Source organism: Colossoma macropomum, unplaced genomic scaffold (assembly GCF_904425465.1).
Source record: "Colossoma macropomum unplaced genomic scaffold, Colossoma_macropomum, whole genome shotgun sequence".
Taxonomy (NCBI): domain Eukaryota; kingdom Metazoa; phylum Chordata; class Actinopteri; order Characiformes; family Serrasalmidae; genus Colossoma; species Colossoma macropomum.
In genome coordinates, this window is record NW_023494800.1 from 25,021,230 (window position 1) to 25,046,040 (window position 24,811).

Sequence of the window (24,811 nt, forward strand, 5' to 3'; positions counted from 1 at the left end):
TGCAATTTTGCTCCCACCCCTGGCACGTGTGCCCCACCACGGAGTTGGCAAATGAGAGTCTTCTCATTTGAATATACAATCGACACTCAGAAAATAAGCCTTTCTTCACAGGTGAAAACATTCAAGGCTAAAACACTACACAAAAGCCGAATTAAATTAGATAGGTCTCCTTTAAGATAAAACTCCAAAAAAAATGTCCAAACCTCTCAGGCTTTAAGATATAAAATGGCTGCTCTGTAAAAATAGAAAGGACTGAGTGATACAATAGTACAAAATTGAGTGCAAATCTGTGGTACTGACTATGGTACCTTCAAATCTGGCACAGTAACTAATGTATAATGAACAAATGAGTCCTGATGCCGTTGTTATAACAAAACAATTTAATAAAACTGCAAGAAAAGGAAGAAAATAAGGACTTTCATTACAGTGGCTGCATCTCAAACCTCGAAAACAGGAACTGACTAAGCCAAGTATTCTCAATTTGAATAGTCCCTAAACGAAGAACTCCCCTTCACCCTCCTTCTGAAAAGAAATAAACAAACAAACAAAAAGCTTTTAAATGTTTGCTTGCTAACCTACAAATGATTCCATGTTTAATTTGTTTCATATCATAGTTGTCCTCTTTGGGTGGAATTTTACAATGTGTTCACTGGTCATTTTGGGTCATTATAATCAGCATTATTGACATCAACCTGAAGAAATTCTATTCTATTCTATTCTATTCTATTTTAAAGTATTTTACTAGCAACAGAAAGACTAAATTTGTAGCAACTATCTCTAGCAGCCCTGGTCGTTCCCAGACCCTGTCTACACCACAAAAAACCCTGACCTAGTTTCAAGTCACTAAATGATGTGATGTTCATGGGACAGAAAGCAGAAAGCAGAGGTGTTTACAATTTGTTTGCAAGTTACACAGTAACAGACTCTCATAATACCTTATAATGGAACTGCTGCTAAAGATGTCAGTTTTTGCACGTTGCACTTGAGCACCAAGACTTATAAAGGTGCAAGACGTAAAAAGTACTCAGTTGTTTCTATAGGCTACATTTTAGCTGATTAAATTACACACCATATGCAGATTTATTATAGCCATATTTGAGCCAAAATCTAAAGAGCGTTTAGAAATGGGAACCTATGCACACTACTGAGATGATGATGAGGTGATGTCTATAATATATCTTTGGCGTCCTCTTCTGGTTATTGTGCACAGTACAACTGAAAAGGGAGGCCAGAAGCCTGTGTATTCAGAAGAGTGTAACACTCTCTTGAATCTCCACACGTCTTTAGATGAATGAATATTACTGCGTGTAAAGCAGCAAGCAAATTCCATCTCAGCCTTTGCAGATTAAGCCATTTTAATACTTCAGTGCTCAGCCTGAATGTGTGGTTTCACACAGGCATGGACAGCATAAACACTGAGAAATATTCTGCAATTTATAGATTTGGCTAGTATACATATTTAGAGGTGCACCAGACGAGATTCTTTTATGGGACGATTCTGATTTCTGGACAGTTTTTGGTCCGATTTTTATTTTTCAGTTCACAGTATTTATTTACTCTTTTACTCAAAGCTTGCATTTTGCAGGCTAAATAAACTGATATCAAACACAGTCCTAACAGCTGCACATATATATGCACATCAGATTAAGTGTTCAGAGAAGCATACATTTTCATAGAAAACCTGTCTTACTAACATAGCTCTTATAGCCTTTGCAATGAGTCGAGCCATCTTTCTAAGTGGGAATCATTAAATACCTGTAGGCGTCTAGAAGTTAAAAGGGTTAAAAACCTGAGAACGAATGAATGCACATATGCCCATGTACAGTCAGAAGTGTTATGTGTATTTAAGTATTAACATTTTAATCATACTGGACAAAATACGATTTTATTTAACAACTAACTCGGCAGACTGTTAACAGATTTACAGACATCTCCCATAGTACTGGCACCATAGTTTAGCGTGTTTTTTCTCCTGACTACTACTACTTCTTTCAGTGATAACAAAAAAGTACACAGCGCAGCTTTAAGATTGTTGGTGTATTTGCACAGAGTTAAAGTCTAATTTGACAGAATATAACTTTGTGAGAAGGTACATGAGACACTATCAAGAGCTATACAGGAGTCATAGTTGTTTTTTTTTTTGCCAGCGAGAGACTCACATGCTAGCTTGATTAGCCGTATCCTCTGCATACTTTGGCTTCTTCAGCTTATGACTGATGAGCCACATAAGGAGCACAATAAAAGCAACGGCTAGCAGCATACCCGCAACAGCAACAACCACAAATTAACATTTCAATAACAGTAAATATTCAATAAATAGTATGTGAAGCAATGTATGGAGTAAAAACTGTGTTACATGTATGTCTACAAGCTTCAAATATCAAACCCCTGTAAGCATCCATTGGCTTGGCACTAACACAATATGGAAAAAGCCATTGATGTGCCAGCATAGAATTAGAATTAGACATTCTGGCAAAGGGCTGCTTACAAAGTGAATGTTTCATAAAATGCTTCTTTCAAAGAAATGTTCATGCTTATATGACAAAAAATGAAAAGCTCATTAACTTACTGGATTATTCCATGATTCATGTTAGTACAGTCTATGGTAGTAGGGTTGTATAGATGACTATGGGAGGGAAGCCCCAGGGCTGCTATGGAAGAGCATAATATAAAATAGTTGCATACCATTTGCTTAAAAATTCAGATATTCAAATAGCCACAATGGTTAAACTTATTCATTGTTCCTTTTGTCAGCCAAAGTAGCAATGGGTAAAAGAAATGTACTTAGCCCATGTACTATGCTGGCTTACTTTATGTATACTATAAAATCACAACGCAGATTGGCTGGAATGGTTTAAATGGTTGCCAATTGCATGTTAGGAGTAAAAATTAACATTTACAATTCCAATTCTGGCCAATTCCAATCATGAAAACCGAAACAATTTGGGCCACAATTTCTCTCTGATCTTGTTTTTTTCCTGGCTGGCTAAATTGATTGGACATCTTACAACATGTATTTTTTTCAGAAAATGGCACACTGGTCTCATTGAACTTCAAAAACAAGCCAATACTTAGTAAAAAGATGCTGTGGAACACGGCATGTGAATGGCAAGAGGCTCTTATTCTCCTGAGCTCCTTGAGCACAATGGAAGCCTCTTGTAATCTTGCCCTCCATTGAAAAAATGCAAAAAAGCCATTGGCCCTCATTTCAGTAGCTGATTGTGTTACTAAGCAACCACGTTAGCCATCATATCCCTTCAGCGTCTGTTGCCAATCCATTTTAGTGCTGGCTGATTCAAACAGCAGCCACTTAATGAAGGTGGTGGGCATGATATCATTGAGGAAATAGCGTAGACAAGCCAGACCTGGCTTCAAGCATCTGTAGGAGCTTTCCCCAACCCGCCCTCATCTGCCTCTCATGTTCTTTTCCAGGAAAAGGACCAGATTGCCATGGCTGTGCTCTGAGCTCACAAGCCTCAAGTTATTATTCCTCTTGCCTCTCTCATTTCCTCCTAAGAGGCCTTGAGAGGTCAGGTGATCATTGTTTTATATGATGGGTTTGGAGTTTGCTTGTACTTGTATGCATGTGTTTGTGCATGTCTGAAACTGATCTGTTGATCACGCGGTAATCATGAATGTTTTAAATGATGTCAAGACTTGGCCAGCTCTGTGTCCACTTTAAAAGTTTATCACTTAAAGCTGAAATGAAATCTGCTCATAAAGTCATGAAGATTCCAACAAGACACACTTCAGTGATGACAATCTGTCCTTTATTTTAATCCAAAACAATCAAGGAACATCACAAATGAAAAGCAACATATCACTATATAAAACTGGCAGAAAAGATGACATTGATCTTCTGCAAAAAAATGCTAAAACGCTGCAAAAATGCTAAAAAGCTATCTGGAGTATTCATACATGATCTACAGTACCATAAAATTTAGCGCATTAGTCATTGTGTACAAACCTAAACTAAATCCACATGCCTTTACTCATCAACTTTAGCAAAAAATACACTAACAAAAGATAAAAAAAAGTTTGCCTTTGTTACTTTAAAGATATGTAAGTTTCTGACAGTTTCAAATCAACAGTGTAAGAATGGTAGATAACTAGCACTTAATTAGCCATATGTCTTGTAGCACAGCAGGTTGGAGGGCTGGGTTTAAGCTTCCTTGTATTTCTCAAGCCTGCAGCTCCTGCATTTCTTGGGCACTGTTTTGTGGAGGGACGGCAGCATAGTTCTGCTTCCTGTCCAAGAAAAAAGCAAGTAAAGCTTAAGTTCTTGTACATTTCATATAACGTTCTCTCATGCACTCACCTAATGCAGCTCCCCATATTGATCTAGGACAAAGGACAAGCACACTCAACAAAAAAATAAAAGTTCCTAAATGGTTCTTGGCTTGGATATATGGTTTACATCATGTAGAACCATCCATTGAGCGGTTCTTTATGGCATTATCCCCAAAAAACCTTTTTGGCACCTTTAATTTTAAAGCCACACTATCTAAGCTTGAGGATTTGGAGACCCCTATGGTGGAAATGTGTCATTGCATGCAATGTGCCGAGGAACATTTTGTAACATCAGTTGTGCTTCCGAACCCTTGCCCGAGCAGATGAATCTGAGCACGTTGAAAGATTATTCAAGGAGAATTTGGTGAGCGACCAAGAATGTAAGTGAATTATCTACAGTTGTCATCAGTATAATTTTGATTTTACACTTGAGACCTAAATATCAAGCCGGATCTTCTTTTTGAGCTTTGAGTGTGGTGTTAATGCATAATGGTAGATGTTGTGGGCCAAAAAAAACTCTTAACGTCTGATTTTATTGCCTTTGAATCAGTAACGCTACTTTTTTCAAAATCTCACATAGTGCAGCACCGCGACCCTATCTGGACTAAGCGGTTAACGATGATGATGATGATGACATAGTGCAGCTTTAAGATTGATGATATATTGAAGTCAATTTATACATAATAGACATAATAGAACCTTGATATAAGTTACATGAGACACAACCAAGAGCTATACAAAAGTCCTAGTTTTGTTTCTGCCAACAAGAGACTCACATGCTAGCCTTGGCCTCTGCTTGCTTCTGCTTCTTCAGCTTATGAGTGATGAACCACACAAGGAGCGCAATGAAAGCAACAGCTAGCAGCGCTCCGATCACCGCGCCCACTATCGTCGCCTCATTCAGCTCTGGACAACCACACATTATCAACTCAACAACATTAACAACACAGTAAATCCCTATTAAGGATGTTATCAAATAACATTAGTTAGGGGCCTTTAATATGAAATGTTACCTCTGGTTTAACACAGCATTTAAACAGGGCATACTTTAATATACTGGATAAGAATTCAAATGTATGAAATAAAAGTAAAGAATGAATAGTCATTAAAATGTTTGCAGGTAGTTTTAGAAGATTAACAATATGCCTGCTAATATACACACAAAACACATCCATGCGCACACACTTTCAACTGGATTGTACCTGAGCTGAGCTCTACATTGCAGGTGGAGAAACCCACAGTATTGGAGGCATTGCACTGGTATGTTCCAAACTCAAACTGAGAGATGTTGCTGATGTACAGGGTGCCGGTATTCACATCTAGCGAAAAAAGCACATGCAAAGCAAAATGAAAAATGGAAAGAGTCAGGTACAACTTTTAGAGTGGGTTGCTGATATAATAAGCTTCTCACAAACGCACTTGTAATGCCCAGGACGTTCATTTTCTTCCCCTGCTCGATTCTGGACCAGGTGTACTTTGGAGAGGGGCTGCCTTTGGATGAATGACAGGTGAGAGTGACCAAGTGACCAGTCGCCACATCTCCATGGACTGCACAGGCCGGGTTTGATGGTTTCTCTACATTAAAAAAACACAGAACATCATAAAAGCCATTTTCAGTATTACATCATACTTAAAAGGCGCAACATCTGTGAGAGTAAGTTTTAGATACTGTTGCTGTCCAAAGAAAAACAATAACCTCAAAAATAGTAACTTTACAGGAGAAGCCGAAAATGTTCCTAACTATTAATGTAAGTAAATGCAAAGAGATTTTATACCAAGTGATTTTGGAGCCTTTCTATTGGTCCATTCATCATGAAATTTTCACACAAGGACAGGACACATAAAGGACAGTTGTCATGTTCAAATGATGTAGGAAAATAAAAATGGACAAAAATGGACAGTTGTTCTTTGGACAGCGACAGTATACTTCAGACAAACTTATGTTTAGCTGGTGCAACTAGTCCATCCTGCTGCTGTCCATCTATGACAACATTAATGCATCAACCTACAGCTAAAATGAATAACGCATCTACAAATTAGCATTGCTGCTAAGGATTGCACGATCACTTTCTATGCATTGTCTATTGTTCTGTACTTATTGTCTGTTGACCTGCACTTAATATATGCAGAGCTTATTCTATATTGTACTGAGTTATGGGCTGCAGCAAGTAATCAACATTATCGACAATGTCAATAAAATTGTTGCCAATGAGTTGACAAGTTGGCTTGATGATGTTTATGCATCTCCATTACATCACTTGATAGAAAGTGGCAAACTACAAACAGCGGAGTCTGCAGTGTAGCTTTGAACACTACCCACAAAATCACAAACTATGAAAATACGCTTTAACATTGTCTCAAAAGACAGTTTCCTGTATGAGATATGTAAAACTGAGCTGAGCGGGCAGCACGGCTGTCAGGCCAAAATATAAGAGAGAAAACCCTGCAATAACCACAGACACTCAACATAGTGAGGTAATATCTTATTAAAACTGCAGTCAAAAGTAAAAAACATCACTGTCTGCTTTTTAGCTGATTCTCTTTTAGTTTAGAAGAGAGAACAAAACGCGCTGACTGAAGGCATGAGCTTCATTCTGAAACTCTTAGCCTAAAGTACACGCTTATCAGGGCTGCTTGTATGCTAATGCACACAGACTAGCTTGGGTGTGTCTCCAGGTTTTACCCAGTGTTCCACATGAAAGCTAAGCTTTAGGCCACTGACTTTTTTAAAACTCTATTTTAAGTTTTTAAATGTGGACTAGTAAAGTGGACTGTTAGTGTGTGATCTGTAATAACATATTTCATCACATTATGTTATTGACCACACAGGTAATTAGATTATTTTTGAAAAACTGTGATGTCAGAAAAAGGCCAAAAACCAGCCCATACATAAAGAATTCACAACTGTGCTTAAAATTCATGATCAGTGCACCCCTTAGAAGTTTGACGTGATGCTAGTTTTGCTCACCAATGAACCCATTTAATTATGATGCCATGACAGTTTGAAATGCTGGGAGGAAATGGCTTCCGCAGGCAGAGCGTGGATAAGGCAGGCTCTGGCATGTCAGAAAACACTCATGCGCTCCCCCTCCTCCGCTCCAGTTCCTGACACACACTGACAACGAGGAGACTAGTCGGCAGTAGTTCCCATGGAAACTAGCATGGTTACCAGGGCCAGCAAGGTTGTCCTGGTAACATAGTAAAGGAGCGGGAGCCGTGGATAGCACTTAATTCACTGATCACCAATCCGACGAGACTCTGGCTTCGTCACGAGCTAATTCAGCAGACCTGTTTACTATGTGGGTCACTGCACGTAGAACAAGATTCTAAAGGATGATAGACATGCAAGAGCTGTTTTGGTTTTGTGGACCTACGGGGTTAGTCTGAATGGTTCCATTTGAACATGTGAGGTGTTAAGAAATATGAGATATGAGTTGCACTTATGGTTTGTAAAACATGATTAGAGTTTCCAGTAGTGATGCATCGATACCATTTTTTTCTGACTGATTACAAGTACACGTTTTTAAGTACTTACCAATACCGCTTAATATACCATACTGAGTAACCTGATTAGAATGAAGTAGTTGTTAGTGTAAATGAGTACAATGTACCTCAGCAGTTACATTTAAAAACAGTTGATTTTAAATTATGTGCATTAGCTAGCTATGCTACATTAGTTACTTTTGATCGAGTAGCATTGCAGTGAAGAACTGGGTTTTGTTGCGTGTCAGAAAAGGGCTTAAGTACAGCTGTAAAATAAAGTACATTTAGTAGTTTTGATCCTATGCCAGTATCGGTCTCTTTCAACAGTCTTTCTAGCAGAGTGAGAGCAGGCTAATCTAATGAAATCATATTGCAAGTTTTACATCTTGTTAGAGTCTTTTGTTTGGCTAATTGAGCTGTAGCTGAATGTCCTCTAAAGGCAGGCATTTTATACACATTTTAGATCATTTAACAAACTGGTCATACCTCCATGGCAAATTAGCCTCTTGTTGCAAATATTTCACTGAGGATTTTTCCTATCATCTGATAATTTAAAGTGCTCTCACACAATTATAAGCTTTTTATATACACTGCTCTTTTATATACACACTATATGGCCAAAAGTATGTGGACACCCATAATTATTGAGTGCTGATGTTTTAACCACATCCATTGCTAATAGGTAATATAAAATCAAGCACATAGCTATGCAATCTCCATAGATAAACACTAGTAGTAGAATGGTTTGTACTGAAGAGCTTGGGCAGTTGCACACAAGCCTAAGATCACTATGGGCAATGTCATATGCTGGCTGGAGTGGTGTAAAGCCTGCCACCACTGGTCTCTGGAGCAGTGGAAAAGTGTTCTCTGGAGTGACGAATCACACTTCACTATCTAGCAGTCTGATGGATGAATCTGGATTTGACAGATGCCAGGAGAACATGAAGTACTGGAAGGCATAGTGCCAACAGTAAAGTTTGGTGGAGGAGGGATAATGGTCTGGGGCTGTTTTTCAGAGTTTGGGCTAGGACCCTTTGTTCCAGTGAAGGGTAATGTTAATGCTACAGTGTACAAAGATATTTTAAACAATTATATGTTTCCAACTTTGTAGCAACTGTATGGGAAAGAGCCGTTGTTTTTTCAGCATGACTGTGCATCTTTCCGCAAAAAGTCCATGAAGACATGGTTTGATGAGTTTGGTGTGGAGGAACTCCAGTGGCCTGCACAGTGCCCTGACCACAACCCCACTGAACACCTTTGTGATGAACTGGAATGTTGACTGTGAGTCAGGCCTTCTTGTCCAACATCAGTGCCTGACCTCACAAATGCTCTTTTGACTGCACTGGCACAAATTTTCACAGACACACTCCAAAATCTTGTGGAAAGCTTCCCAGAACAGGGCAACCACAAAAGGAAGGCAACTCCATATTAATATGTGTGATGGTCAGGTGTCCACAAACTTTTGGTCATATAATGTGTGTGTATTACTTTTGTATATTTTATTTATTTATTTATTTATTACAAAATGTAAATAAATATTTAGAGCATTACCAAGAACGTTGACCGTGACGCTAGCTTCAGCCTGGCCTGAGATGTCAGGGAAGTTGCGAACATCACACGTGTAGGTTCCAGCATCTGCAGTCTGCATGCTACTGATGGAGATGGAGGCGTTCTTTGTGGCATTTATCATGGAATGGACCGTTAGCCTGTTCCGGAACTGCTGGCCAAACTGCTTCTCTCCAGACTGGTAGTAGAATACCTGATATAAATGGACAAAAAAAAATTACCAGTATCTAGAAGTTATGTGGAAAATGTTTTCATTTTAAATTACCTCTTTGTCCAGGATATTTCTGTACAATGCAGTCTATTGTAGGAATAACGGTGTGGTCGACTGTTAATTTCTTGCTTACATCAATTGTGATTAGAGGTTTTGACCCAAACATTTTATGTCGGGAAGCTTAAGACTGCTGGTTGAAGTCCTAGAAAAGACAGCTAGGAAATAGGAGCTTCAGTCCACAGGCTGGAGGTGGCCAGTACCCTTACTCTATCTGTTTAGACTCATGGTACTGCATTGTACCCATCAGCACTTCAGTTTCAAATGTGCATTAGCCAAATAAAAGTTTACAGTCTTAGTGCTTCAGTGTTTGGACTAGAATTACCGCTGGGACTGCAGTTGTAATTAAGTGAGAGGTGTAAACGAAGCTATACAGACAAGAATAAATGCACAGAAGATGAGTAAATGTATATTGTAGCACTACAATGACTCTATATATTATAAGTGTACATACATGGGTAATTTGTTTGTGTATAACGAAGATGGGCATTCTTAAAAATGTTCTTATGCGAGGGTTGCCATACGTGAAACCAGTGTTGAATGGAGCTTTTGTTTCCCTACCAGGGTGTGGCTAGTGCTACTACAAGTGCAACAAAGCCCAGTCACTGGTGATTCATTCCAGTTGTGCTGTTCGTTTACTGTAGTTTTTATGAATTTTAGTGAATCAAAATGACTTTTGAAAGAAAAAATAACCACCATTATATATTATTTACTTTATTTTCACCCTATATCACAGTTAAAGGAGCTCCAGAATCAGAAATTGAATCCACTTAAACCATTTGGGGCACACGCTGTATAAAGTTTTAAATGTTTTATGCAGGTTTTATAAACAATAGGAATAATTCAGCAAAAAGTCCAATTCATACAAATTTCCACTTACCCCTAATGTAACAATTGACCAAGACATGTTTGGAGTCTAAATTTTGCTTCTTTAGTTTAAAACTGGAGCAGTGAGGCTAACATTGCTAACAAACACTAGAACTCAGTAGTCACCCAGATCACCTGAATAGTTTCTCTAATATCACCAGAACCTCTCTATACTCACTCAAACCACATCCAGATCCTCATTAAGTTTGTGCCAACCTGTGAAAGTAGTTTAAAGCATCGTATGACTTGCTGAGAGCTATAAAAGTGAACAAAACTGCAGGCAGCAGCTTTAGAGAAGAGGGTCTGGATTTACAAGCCAGAAGTAGGAGTGCTGACCTAGAATCAGTATTTGTGACAATGATCATCATACATAAAGAGCAGTCTGATCCAAGATCAGTCCTGCTTTGTGAATACCAGTTCTGGTGTTGTCTGAAATGGCTGCCTGTAGAAGTGAAGTTTTTTTTCATTTTTACAGTTCACAGTAAGTCATAATGTGTTTTAAACCACATCAACAAGTCTGCACCAGTTTAATGAAGATCTAGATGTGGCTTGAACAGGTTGAGAAAGTTTTATTGATTTATTTTTACAGAAACGATTTGGACTATTTAGGTGACTATTGAATTTATGATTATAGTTTTGTTTTTTTTTTGCCTTGTAGCTCCAGTGCTAAACTAAATAAGCAAAATATGCACTGCAAACATGTCTTGGCAGTCTGGGGTAAGTGGAAATTGGGTACATTTGATTTTTTGCCAAACTATTCTTTTAAAATGAACACTTTTCTGAGTTCAGGACCAAAGCATTATAAAAACATTGTATAGCCAGCAGTATTCACTATGCAATTGAACTTAACCGTAAACCAGCTGGCTCACATAGCTAAATGGCAGCTGCCGTGCACCCTTCAAAAAAAAAAAAGGTGCCAAAATTGGTTCCTCACAGTGATGCAGTCAAAGAACCACTTTGCGTTCCAAATCTCAATTGAAAGCACTCAACTGAACAAGCAGTTTATATTATGAAATTGCTTTAAAACCCTTTTGGCACCTTTATTGTTAAGAACATGGAACTTCAACTCTAGAGGACCCACCTCTTCTGGAGTCAGGGAAGACCTAGGGTAGAGAGTCCACTGGACCAGGAGGCTGGTCATTGGCACATCGGTGGTGAAAGTGCACTGAAGATTCGCAGTTTGGCCAACAATCACATTAACAATCTTTTGAGGAACCGTTACCCAGATTGACAGAGTGCAACCTGCAAAAACACACATCCATCTTTCTTAGACTAGTTTTAAAGAAGCATTGCTGGTTAATTATGTCTAAAATTCAGGCAGCAACTGTAGATTTCTGGAAGCCTGGTAATTTTTGCCTAAGGTCTCAGCAGGGAGCAGGTCCAAGGATGAAATCTCAGCATGAAAGCGATCAACTGGTACCTGGTTCCATCCTGTTCATGCTAGTCTTAGTCACAAAGCAATGATCTTGAAACAGGACTGTGTTACTTCTGTCTAACCATCTGCTGCTCTTTCAGGATCTTTATGATTATCAACATATAAGTAGAATAAAACGGAAAAAAAAACAGTCGTATGCATAAGTTTGGGCACCCTGGTCAAATGACATGGTTACTTCTGCACATTTTAATGGACAATTACTGTTTATTCACAGAATTTAACACATTTGGGAAGAACTATTCCAATATGTTTCATTCATCAAATAAATAGAAATTGTGCGGTAAAACCTGCAGGAAAACACCACCATTTTTCAATTTGTTCTGTAGAGGATGTGTTATTATTATTCACTTACAAATTCAACAAAACATGTAGTTTGACTGGAGGTGCTCAAACATTTGCATACAATTCTATGAAGCTGATTAGTTTTAGCCATTACAAATTAGTATTTACCTTAAGTGCAGCGATCAACAAAATTTCTCCAGTAAGTTTTCGACCATCGATGCGAAGCTTAATGCTGACAGAGTTCAAAACTTAATATTGTAGAATTCAAGAATTTCTGAATTCTTGCTGTAAGAGAAATTACTCACCTATAACACTGAACAACACAAGGGTTGTGAACGGCGACATGTTTGAGATATTAACAGCAGTCTTAGAAAAGCAATGGGAACCAAGCTCCAGCTCACAGCTCTCTCCTCTGTACAGCAGCAAGAATTTTTTTCTTAAATCAAACTTATCTTTCCAAGCCCTAATGGTCAACACCCTCAGAGACTCCAACGGACAAAATCAACACGTGATCATGAAGTTTGCTGCTTGGGTTTGCTTTCCCGGTGCCCATGCAAGCATAATGACATTTGCCCTGGTTCCTTTTTCATCTGGCCAAAAAAAAGGAGAAATGATTTAAAGAATATGCACTTTCTTTTATGGTTTGAAATTGCTTGATTTATTTTATATATAAAAAAACTAATTTATGGTGCATTAATGGCAGGTAAACAACAAAGAAAAAAAATACAAACTTAAGACCCCTATAAAAACACAAATGTACAAAAAAACAAATATACTCGTACACTATATGGCCAAAAGTATGTGGACCCCGACCATCACACCTATATGAGCTTAGGCAATAATATGGAGTCCCCCTCTTTGCAGCTATAACAGCCTCCACTCTTCTGCAAGTCTAGGGGGTTCCTCCACACCAAATGTGTCAAATCGTGTTATTATGGACTTTGCTTTTTGCACAGGTTCACGGCCATGCTGGAACAGAAAAAGGCCTTCCCCAAACTGCTGCCACAAAATCGGACATGTATAATTGTCTAAAATATCTTTGTATGTTGTAGCATTAACATTACACTACACTAGAACAAAGGGGCCCCAGACCATTATCCCTCCTCTACCAAACTTTACTGTTGGGACTGTATTCTGGTAGGTCTGCTGCTTTGTGACTAAACTGTTGTTGCTCTTTTATGCTTCCATAATAGCACTTACAGTTGACTGGGGCAGACCTAGCAGGGCAAAAAGTGTCCTATGACAGTACCACATTTAAAGTAATTGAACTCTTCAGTATGAGCCATTCTACTGCCAGTGTTTGTCTATGGAATGATTGTGTACACCTGTCAGCAATGGGTGTGGCTGAAACACTTGAACTCAAAAATTAAGGGGATCTGCATAATTTTGGCCATACTAAATATGTTGATGTTGGCATAATTGGTAAATACTGACTATAAATGATGCTTTGACATCTAAATGAATTACTCAAAAAGCTCAGATTCTGTGCTAAGAATCTAAACAATATTGCACCACAGCTCATTCAGAAGTCATGAGCATATAACGTCTGTGAAACTGAACATCATACAAAGCATAATCAACAGAGGAGATTGATGAAGTTCCTAAGTTTAGGGAACCTATAATTCACCTATAACAAACAATCAAATTTCAGGTTTCAATACTGTGAGGTAAAAACATGGCAAAACTGGTTTCTTCTACTATGCTTTGCGGAAGCCAAAAAACAAATAAAAAATGCTTATCAAATTGTATGACTAACAACACACACCCAAATACACTGATGCTAGTGTAGCAAGAGCTGATTAAATACACACCACAGGTTAATGTTTAACTCAGGCCCCTGTAGCAGATCTTAGTTCAGCCGTTGAATGTTACAGCTTGACCTGCTAGTGAAAAATAAAATGTCCCATTTTAAACAGCGTAGACTTAAATCTTCTGATAAAGTGCTGTTAAACTTAAACAAGCATTTGTCGTATTAAATTGTTGTTTTGGACTTTAGAGGGAGAAAGCTGAGCAGTCTGAATACTGAAACTCGATCAGTCTTTCTTATGCCATAAAAGTCATTGTGACACCAGTATTAATTTGAATTCATGCATTGATCTTGGAAGTATTTCTGGCACCCTTAGTAATCAGTTCTGGTATCCTTTAGTATTTTGAATTTGGTGCAAGCAAGAAACAATAGGACCAAGCCTATTAAAACTGTTACACACAGGTGCAAGTAATGAGTCATCAAGGCTGTAACTGAGAGAGAGAGTTTGAGCAAGCATGTGAACTTGTTAGAAAAGCATAGAAAGAGACCTGTCCATGCTCTGCTCACTAATGCTTTCACTGGTAGCAACTGTTGCGAGGTTAGACGAGCTTTATAAATTGTTGGCAAATATCCCCAAACATCCCAAATGATTTCTGTAAAATAAGCAACTACGTCTATATTTCTTTTAGTTCATTTTTATTTATTAGAATCATCATCTTTCTTGTATTTGAACTCGAATATTGTAGTAGAACTCTTTGTTTAACAGTTATACCAGTTATATATTGGTTATAATTGAAGGTAACAGGGTTACCCTCATGAAATGCCCAACTGAAAATTAAACAATCAGGATGTGGTAACTAGGTAAATGCAGCCAAACAAGCTCTGTCATTGGTTAGGACTTCAGGAGCTGAACAGAAGGCCTTAACCTGCCTGATTAATTGGTGGGATCAATTTTGTGACATCATTCAAGGACTAGTTGTAGAAAACTGACTGACTGCAAGTACAAATGGTAGTCTAAACAGGTTTCAGGCAGTAGAAGTGGAAAATAGAAGCAGCTCTGCGCCAGGACACTTTACTGAAGGAGTTACAGTAAAACTACAAAATACAACGTGAAGTGTATGTTAATATAAACGTAAAATAATACATGGAATGTCTTTTACAAGCTCCAAATGTTCATGTTTAATCTAGAATGCCGCTGTTAGCTTAGCACTAAGTACTAAAATCCCATAGTGGCTCTAGCAAAAATTAGCATTATCGCTATACCTAGTGCTCACTGTCATGCTTTCTTAGCCACATTTGTCTTTGTAGCAGTTGCCTTTGTGTGAAACACGTTGAGTGGTGGCAAACAGCAAAAAATAGACATGCAGAAATTGCACTTTGTAGGGCTGCGGCCTAACAGTTACAGTGTGCTTCACTTTACATTACTGTGCTCTTGTATAAAGGAAGAAAAAACGAAATAGGAAATATGCCTATGGCAGTGTTGTTCCAAACTCATTGCTTAGCATGCTACCAGAACAATTTCTGTGTCTTTACATGGTGTCACTGGTACTACATTTTTCCCCTAGAAAATTCCAGACAAAGCCAGTGGAGCCTTATCATGGTAGTAATAGGCTTCAGCAGTGAGACGGAAGGCTCTGTGAGCATGTCAACACTAAATGATTTCATGTCAGCGCTCATTTTTCCGTCTTCAAAATCATGTCACTGAGGGGTCGTGTTCTAGAATCCTTGTGTGTCATCCAGAGCAGCGGACATTGCTTGTCACAGTTTCCTCGAATAGGGGTTGCCATGGAAATGCTCTTGACTACTTCGCTGTTATCCTTGGAGAACTTCAGGACACAAAGGCAACTTCACATATTGAAGCTTCTCAACATTCTCCAAAAGCTCACAAGAGTTTTTAATATTAATTAATGGGCCTATATGTTTTTCTTATATTAATTTTTTTTTTCCTTTGAGTTTTATGTACCAAAAACAGTCACAATTCATTTTTACATTACCATTTTCCAACCTGTCTCATCTCTTAAACAGGCTATTTTTGTTACTGTGCCTTTAAGACTGATATATGTAAATGAGCTCTGTTCTGATTGGCTGCCCTGTATTGTCTATCATTGAAAAAGCAGTCCAGATTAGTGGCTAGTAGTGAAACACTACTCACAACTTCAAAGTGAATGAGTGGAGCTCAAAGTTCAAAATGGCCTGTTTTTGCAGGTATATTTCTATATGTGGACTGTGTGGACTGGTATGCTTTGAAACTTGAATAGTGTTTACATAGTATACCAAATGTTTTTAATATTTTTATTTTAATTTAATTATAATATGATTCCTTTAGAAATAGGGAGAAAAAATTGTGTTGCTGTCAGAACAGATATCAGACAGCAGACAAAGGGACAGCAGTACCAACAGAATAGACAAGGTTGGAAAGCCCTAAATGTGTTTCAGCCTGCTCAGGACGACCTGCCGCTCTCCAGCTTTGATACTGCCTGTTGCACCTGCTGCCCGACTGAAGTAGGCTTCTCAGGAGGCAGCACCACCTACTGGAGGAGGAGCATGATCAGGTCGTGCTGTTCTTGCACATCCATGCAGCTTTCCACTAAAAGTCTTTCCAAGTAAACAATCTCAGAGATCCCTGTACTAAAACTGAGAATATCAGATCAATAAATGGCAGATAGTTCAATGAAGATCACTAAATGCTATCCAAATGTGAACCAGCTCCACAATTGAAAACCATTGCATGACATTGCAGACAGGTCTCACTATAGATTCTAAAGAGTCCTTTAATCATTTGAACTCTAGGCTAGTTGTTCATTTACTAAACTTGAGGCTTATTAGTGTGAGTCTTTCAGTAACTTCTGTGAAAGTAATACAGTATGTACATTTTGCAATGTTGAGAATAAAGAATTTCTCCCACGGGTCTCTACTGAGTCACTGACTGACTGAATGACTGACTGATACCCATGCTGAAACGTGCATACGCAAGAGACAAACGCTGTACTTGTACATGAACACTAAATGCATGTGGTTTTAAACTGAAATGGTATGGTAACACTTCACTGTAGGGTACTGTTCATAAGGCTACATGACACCTACATAAGCTTGCCATGACAACAGACATAACCCTGCATAAATGTTTACAAATGCTCATTCCAGTAGGTGTCATCTGTCATAAAAACTACTTTAGCTAACTTTGATAAAAAACTGGCAAATGTAATCTTCATAGCGAATTGCACCTATTGGAATAAGCATTTATAAACATTCATGTAGGGTTATATCAGCTGTCATGACAAGCTTATGTAGGTGTCATAAAGCCTTATAACCAGTACCCTACAGTAAAGTGTTATCAGTAGTATTTTAATGTGTTATCATCATTATTTTTTATTTATTACTTTGTAAAGAGTTTGCCAATGTTATGCTAGCTAGCTTGGAAGCTATTATGCTAGTGCTTTATATGCTAGCAGTTGGAGAATGAGTAGGTTTTTGCTCATATTCTTACATTGTGTGATACATTTGCTTGACTTTACACAGGATTAATAACTGAAACAAACTGTAGATATTTGTATAAGTGTTTGTGCAAGTAGTGCTAAGTCAGACCTAGCAAGAGAGCTAATAAAATTAGTCTACATGGATTTATTGATCATGTAGCTGTGGATAGAACATGTCAGAATTGTGAAAACAAATCACTAGAGAGCAAAAAAATGTATTATTTTTATTATTGTTATTATTACTATTATTATTATTATTATTATTATTATTATTAGTAGTAGTAGTAGGAAGAGGAGGAGGAGGAGTAATGGTAGTAGTAGTAGTAGTCACTCACTGCTCATTGTAAACTAAAACCACATCAGGAGTAATTGATTCCTAATACACTCACCAGCAAATATAATATCCATCTTTCATCTTTCACGGTAACATCCTGATGTCCTCATAATTAAGCAAGTGTAAGCAAATCCGCCTGTGAGTCTCCTGAGAATAATGACGGGGCAGTAAATTTGGCAAGGCCACATATAAGTTTCGCGACTCCCTTCCCCCCTCATTGACTTTTATGGCCTCTTCAAATGATCCTGGTCAGCCCCTGTCAACGTTTTAGTGACATGATATACTCCCTCCTGTCTGCGGTGCCTTAAGAAAAGATACAAATTTCACAGCACCTATATAGTCCATTAATTAACAAGGACAGTAAATTACCTAATGAGATGAAAACACATTTGCTCGGTTCACATCAAAACATATGCTAATAGATTCAAGTGGCTATAATTGTTTATTTTAATCACGGTACCGTCACAAAACTATTTAAAACAGCTTTGACATGAACCCCTGTACCGACAGAGGGCAGTGTTGCCTAAAGGAAGTCGGCTGGCGCTGCTCTTCCAGAGCCGCAGGGAGCTGAAGGCAGGCGACGACAACAAAGACGAGTGTGCCTCTCAGTCAACAACATGGCTCACATCTCTCATCCTCCTGAGAAACTAGGCCAGACGTTTACTATGATTACATCCCCAGCCTCACCCACTCTCTCTCCTCTCCCCACCACAGCAAAGATCAGTGCCGAGGTGCACCATGGACACGTGTGACACACTCGAAGTTCAAACGTAGACATCACGGCCTATCCGCTGGACATTCCCACTAGCTGCCAGGGTTTGGTGCATTGCTTGAAAAGAGGAAACCTCGAGTGCAGGAGCCACAGCGCAGTGGAAATGGCTGTTTTGTTTGAAGACAGAGATGGAATTGGCAGAAAATCTACTAGGGAACCAAAGTGTCTTTTGATTATTGCGTATCTTGTGATTGGCAGGCATTGTCGGAAGGTCAGTCCATTCTGTATGATTAGACTGAAAGTGAAAGAGCATGTATTTCAGGGATAAGAGAGCAAGAGAGGGAGAAAGAAATGGATTCACCAGTGCAGCAATGGTCATATGGTATGGATAAAAGGATGCTCAAGTCTTAATATTTTATCAGACGCATTGCTTTTCTGCTCTCTTCATCCCTGAGAGAGAGGGAGAGAGGGGGAGAGGGGAGTGGGGGTTGAAGGGGACACTGGGGAATTGACCGCAACAGAACAGAATGCCAATAGTCCTTTGCTGAACATCTCAAAATGGAGGCTTGCGCGACATTGGACTGGTCAGTCATACGTATCTAAATTTTGTGTGCGTTTTCACGTTATGTGGTAATGCCTGTTATACACTGTATTAATGTGCCACACATATGGTAGGTCTCTGGTGCTGAGTTCGCTCCTACAGGATTAAAATGAATTGACCTAAACTCCACAGGAGCTCACTTGATGACATGCCATCACTGATGGTCCATACACTTTTGGTGTTATTCCACTAAACCAGTGGTCACCAACTTTCCTCCTGGAGATCTACCTTGCTGCACATTTCACCTCCAGCACAAATCTTCCACAACTTTTTCAGCTTACCAAGGAGAGTATTCTGTAGTAAGGTAGATCACCAGGGGCAGGTTTGGTGACCACTGCTGTAAACCAATGGTTCTCCAATTGGTCCTCAGGGCCCCCCACAGGCAAAACAAAGGGTTACAGCAAAATCAGGGGGGCCTGAGGACTATTTGAGAACTACTGCTGTAATCCCTAGCAGCGCAATATACATTTTGGGTCTTTTCAGAGACATGGGAAGTGGGGCTGCTGAGGGGGCTGCAGCCCCCCCCCCAAATTTCAGGATTATTTAACTGCAACTTGACTGAAACAAGAAAACAATCAAATCACATGCTAGATGTGCATGTGTAGCCTGACTATGGACATGACAGCAGCAGTGTCAGTGCCTCACATCAACAATCTGAATAGTTGGCACTGAGCTCATTTGCATAAGGTTTACAGCAAGAGAGAGCAGAGGCAGCAGGGGGCACAACAGCGAATGGTGTGTAACGTCATATATTTGTGTGTTATGATACTTCTGTTGCATGTTATCCAAACAAATTCAAATGATGAATTAAATAAATAAAAAATAAATAAAACATAATATTTACCATGTCGTCACCTCCGACTTAGAGCACGTTCCTGCCTCCCTGGGTCTATTTTATCTAAGAGTGGATCAATGGAGTGGCAACTGACACTCCCTCTGTATCACTTGCCATACCAAGTCTCTAGCCCCCAAAATATGATGCAAATTACAATTAGGAAAAATTAGGACTTTTTGTGATGTCGGCATATCTGCACAGTCAAACTCATGTGCATGTAAATTTGAGCACAATAATTTTACAACCTGAAAAAAAATTTATTTACAGTTAACTCACCAAAACTAATATCATCAGTCTCCACCTCAAACTCTGCCTACTAACGCAACTAAATGCTGTCATTTTATTGGCTCCCTACTGAAATATCTGCATAAATTAGGACATGCTTCAGGTTAATGATATGTAAATGAGGTACTGGTAGGCTGGTGCTTGATTTCACACACTGAAACTGATTCATCATTTACACTTAAACCTCTGCTTGTTTCCAATATCACACGAAAGTTGTTCATTATTGAAGATGGTGAAATCTGCACTCTTTTTTATGCAAGTTGGTGGATGAGGGCTGATGTGTCTACACTCCTGAAACTTTCGAAATAGACAAGAACATTGTGTAAAAATAAAAGCAATCTGATATTTATGTGTCGTACTATTTGTTCACACAATGAGCCCATAAGTCACAAGAAATTGAGACATGCCCCTGTGTTTGCAGAGGCCGCATGCCAGCTCAGAACACTCAAAATGCCACATGGATGATGTTTAATGAGAGTACGGGTAGAAACAGCAGTCTTTTCTGTGTTAAGTTTCACCTGAGAATGGTGAGCAATTAATATTGATACCTTCACACTTAAAAAAGATGGTTCTACAAGTAAAGGTAAATGGTTCTATTTACAACCATGAACACTCAAAGAACCATTTGTATGATTAAAGGGTTTGTTGCATTGTGAAAGCGTTCTTTAGATTGATGGAGAATGTGCTACAGATGGTTCTACATAGAATCTTTTTAAAAAGGGTTCTATATAGCACCAAAAATGGTTCTGCTTTTATTATAATCTTAAGCTTGTAACCATAGAAGAACACTTTTTGGTGCTATCTAGAACCCTTTTTAAAAAGGTTCTATATAGAATCTAGATTGATCTGAATAACCTTTCATGATGCAAATAACCCTTTAATCATGCAAAAGGTTCTTTGAGTGTTCATGGTTCTATATAGAAGCATTTTCTTTACAAAAGAACCCTTGAAGAACCATCTTTTTTAGGTGTGCAGAGCTGTCATGATTATTTTAACTGACGATTAATTGTGATTAATTGAATTTTCTTGTTCATTGTTTGCAACTACTAAAAAAACAAAATAAAATGACCAAATTGGCTGATTAGAAACCTTGCTAACTTTTACTAAAGTTTACTAAAACTGGTTGTCCTGTTGAATCAATACTGCGCTTGCACTGTTATGCATACTCACTCCAACAAATGTCCACAAATATACAGAATTATGTGTAGAGATACATGTTCTTCATGAGAGTGAAAATATAAGCAAAAAACAAACACTTATTCTGCCAACATACATGCTAAAAACATTAGAATAGGCTACATAGCTAACAAAGAAACAAACATAACTCATGCTGGCCTATAAACATGCTATTGCACCAAATTAGAAGTTTTTTGTTTTAATAAGCCCCATAATGTCTCAGTTAATCTGTTATCTTTTATTTACATTTATTTGCTTCAATTCAACACACACAATTCACATTTTGCTTGTTGCAGCATAATATAACTGTGAAATCTAATGACTGTGGAAAGTAATTTCAGTCAGTCTAAATAATTGCAATCAAATAATTGTGATAATCTCAAATAATTGCAATGAGGCGATTTTGTAATAATTGTGACAGGCCTATCAATATCATAACACTACTACATGTACAGTGGTTCAGAAGGTAGTTATATGATGAACACACACTCATTAGCTGCCAGCTAACTTGTCAGCCAGCGTGATGCACAATGATGGCTACAGTGGAGCAGTATTCATCAGCTGCCTTGAAGCTTACAGCTAGCCTATAGAGCTATTTTAGGTCTACTATGGCCTACATAACATATATTACATATAATGTAACCTTTTAATGTAGCCAGTATAATGTAGCCTACTGTAGACATACTTGGCAAAAGATTCCGTGCAGTACAATCTATCAAGTTATACAAAGTTGTTATTTACTATAACCATACATGTTGGCTGCTGATGTTTTGCATTTTTTCCCCAGTGGTCAGAGGCTTGTATGGATACTTTGCTGTACAAATTTGGACTAAATAGATTTATACTATGTACACACTCACTGTGTTGCAAGTGGAATAGTTGTCTTACACATACAGCTGCTGTCACAAACTTACACATATGCCCCTGAATCTTGGGTAATGCATGAAAATACCACCACTGGTTCGCAAGACCACTGATTTGATCCTTGCATCATTGCAAGTTGTTACCACATGTGAAACAAACCATACAGATATAATAAACAACCTTCTGCCTGTTGCAATATTCAGACTTGCCAAGAAATGTTCTCTGTGGTCATGAGAGGACACTTCAAGTGTGGATCTTTGGTGTATCTGTGGATCACTAATTTGATTTCTGCATTACTTAAGAGATTCCTTGTGTCATCAGTAATCTCCATTACTAACAGCACTGGATCAGCTGGTTAAGCTCTCACTGTGTTATTTACATGGCACTGTCATTAGACAAGCCCCCCCTAGAACCCAGTTGACACCTGCATTAAAAGACCTTTGGAGGCCTTGAAAATGTCTGGCCTCTAACGAGACATCACATTCCCTCAAGCAGTCTTCCAAGTCTATTTATAACTTGAAAGAGCATCAAAGATTTGTCTGTGTGACATTTGACTGTTTTTATCGACATTGTGAACACTATAGCTTTCTCACGCACCTACAGTACTGTGCAAAAGTCAGCGACCACCCTTCACCCTTTAGGAGATGTTTCTGAGGAGACACTCGCGTGAGAAAGGGGGAAGGACGATAAGTTTAAAAAAATTGTATTTAAAACATCATTAAAAAGAAGTAGAGAGAAATGTGACTCCCAACAACCATGCAGGACCTGGAAGACCCCCAAAACTGACAACATCACACAAACAGTACTTAAAGCTTTCTTCATTTAGAGAGAGGAGAAAAGACTCCACTTTTGCTTCAGATCTGAAAAAAAATCCACAGGTGTTTCTGTCCATCCCTCCACTGTGAGATGATTTTTAACACTTTGGGTGTGAAAGGATGTATAGCTGTCAAGACGTTGTTTCTGAGAAAAGGAAATAGACAAAGAAGAAAAAAACTTTGGAAACGCTGAGGTCCTCCGAACAATGGACCCAAGACCTCAACATCATTGAATGTGTTACTTGGATCATGAGAATCAGGAAGTGCAACCAACTTCTAAGACTGAACTCTGGAGGTGTGGAAAAACATCCTTGCAGATTTCTTTGAAAAACTGAAAGCAAGTGTTCCACAAAGAATGGAAGCTGTAACAAAGGCAGAGTGGACACATCAAATAACTGAAATAATTGATGTTATATTTAGTTGTTGAGGCTTTTGTGTTGTTTTCTGCTGGTTTTTGTTTTGCTTTCTGACACTGAAAATGAACGTGTTCTGAATGGCTGCTTTGTTTGGGAAGTAAATAAATGAATGGCTGTTTCTGAATGTGTGTTTCAAGGCAGGACTCATACACTGTAGCTGGTTTAAATGTCAGCTGATGAATACCCAGTTGTACACATGTAAATCAGTGTTGTTATGGAAAATCTGCAGGATAAAAAATGAGATTGTGGGTAAAATAGTCCAAACCTTTTTTACAGTACATGTACTGTGACTGACCTCATCAAATATGAACTCAAGTTTAAAACTAAAATTTCTTGAAAAGCTACCGTTCGTTCTGCAAATATTCTGGTGATCTCAGGTACCGCACTTGAAAAGAGCGAAGGTTTGTTAGAACCTCAGCCTCAGCGTGGGAGGACCATTGCTATTGGTTTTCAACAAGAGGAAGAAGGCCATGGCCATAAGGAAAGAGGAAAAGCCCAGGCTGCTTCCTCCTCCTTTTTTGACTACCCACCCCACTAGAGCAGCCATCAATTTCTGGCCCATGTTAACGCACCCTTTCAATATTTGATGTTTTTATATGGAGTGCTGACAATAGAACAAGGAAATGGCGGGCACATTTCGCTGATCTAGTTCAATGGCTTCTGCATCCATCTTCCTAACAGAGCTCTGTAAGTGCCTCTCCTCCACTGGGAACATTTTCAAAGTTTACCAAGGCAAGAAAAAGAGGGGAAAAAAAACAAGAAAGATTCCTTTTCCCCAACCGTTTTCTTCTCATCTCTTTTTACTTTCCCCGAGCTTCACCTCGTCTCATATAACACTGGTAGACCACATGAACATCAAGGTGAGATTGCTAGGTTGAGAGACCGATAGAGGCAATGACTCTTGTTCTCTTCTAGACAAGGGCATTGCTTTTTGCACACAGGTCATTTAACTTGCCAGAAGATGCATGAACGGAGCTTCTGAGCTTCTTTCAAGAGCACAAGGACTAGACAGCTTCTGAAATGATGTTATCTACTTTCTGAACATGATTTCTTTTTCTCAAGGCCTTCACACTATGACCAGTGGCATCAGAAGGATCATTTGGACAGGTCAGTATGTTGACCACGTATGTTCAGTGAGCTATCCAAAAACCCTTTGATGGTGTAATTCCCAGTTTGTCCAGCCAACTTTAAACACAACAGGATATATTAGAATATTTTACATATACCAGAAATTCTGCTTCTACTCTTGCCTTTACTAATGCTACACTTCTAAAAATAAAGGTGGCCAAAAAAACTATGCAGAAGAACCTCTTCTGGTTACTTAAAGAATCTTTCAATGGATGGTTCTTGAAGGAATGA

At 38.6% G+C, this 24,811-nt stretch overlaps 1 protein-coding gene across 1 annotated transcript; it reads right to left on the bottom strand.

Moving 5' to 3' along the window:
* Nucleotides 1-3,753: 3,753 nt before the first annotated feature.
* On the bottom strand, nt 3,754-12,674 carry LOC118820071 (V-set and immunoglobulin domain-containing protein 1-like). Its single transcript, XM_036588194.1, has 7 exons — nt 12,497-12,674; nt 11,556-11,716; nt 9,325-9,532; nt 5,710-5,865; nt 5,493-5,609; nt 5,067-5,196; nt 3,754-4,248 (listed from the first exon to the last, which is right to left on the bottom strand). The coding sequence occupies exons 1-7, from the start codon at nt 12,534-12,536 to the stop codon at nt 4,182-4,184; spliced, it is 879 nt and encodes a 292-aa protein (XP_036444087.1). The 5' UTR covers nt 12,537-12,674; the 3' UTR covers nt 3,754-4,181.
* Nucleotides 12,675-24,811: the final 12,137 nt, after the last annotated feature.

Excerpts from the sequence above, each read along its gene's own strand:
- LOC118820071 (XM_036588194.1), bottom strand. The coding sequence starts at position 12,536 with ATGTCGCCGTTCACAACCCTTGTGTTGTTCAGTGTTATAG. Across the intron at positions 9,533-11,555 it reads CTTCCCTGACTCCAGAAGAG|GTATTCTACTACCAGTCTGG; the intron begins GTGGGTCCTCTA and ends CATTTATATCAG. Across the intron at positions 4,249-5,066 it reads GCAGAGGCCAAGGCTAGCAT|GAAGCAGAACTATGCTGCCG; the intron begins GTGAGTCTCTTG and ends TTTCTTGGACAG.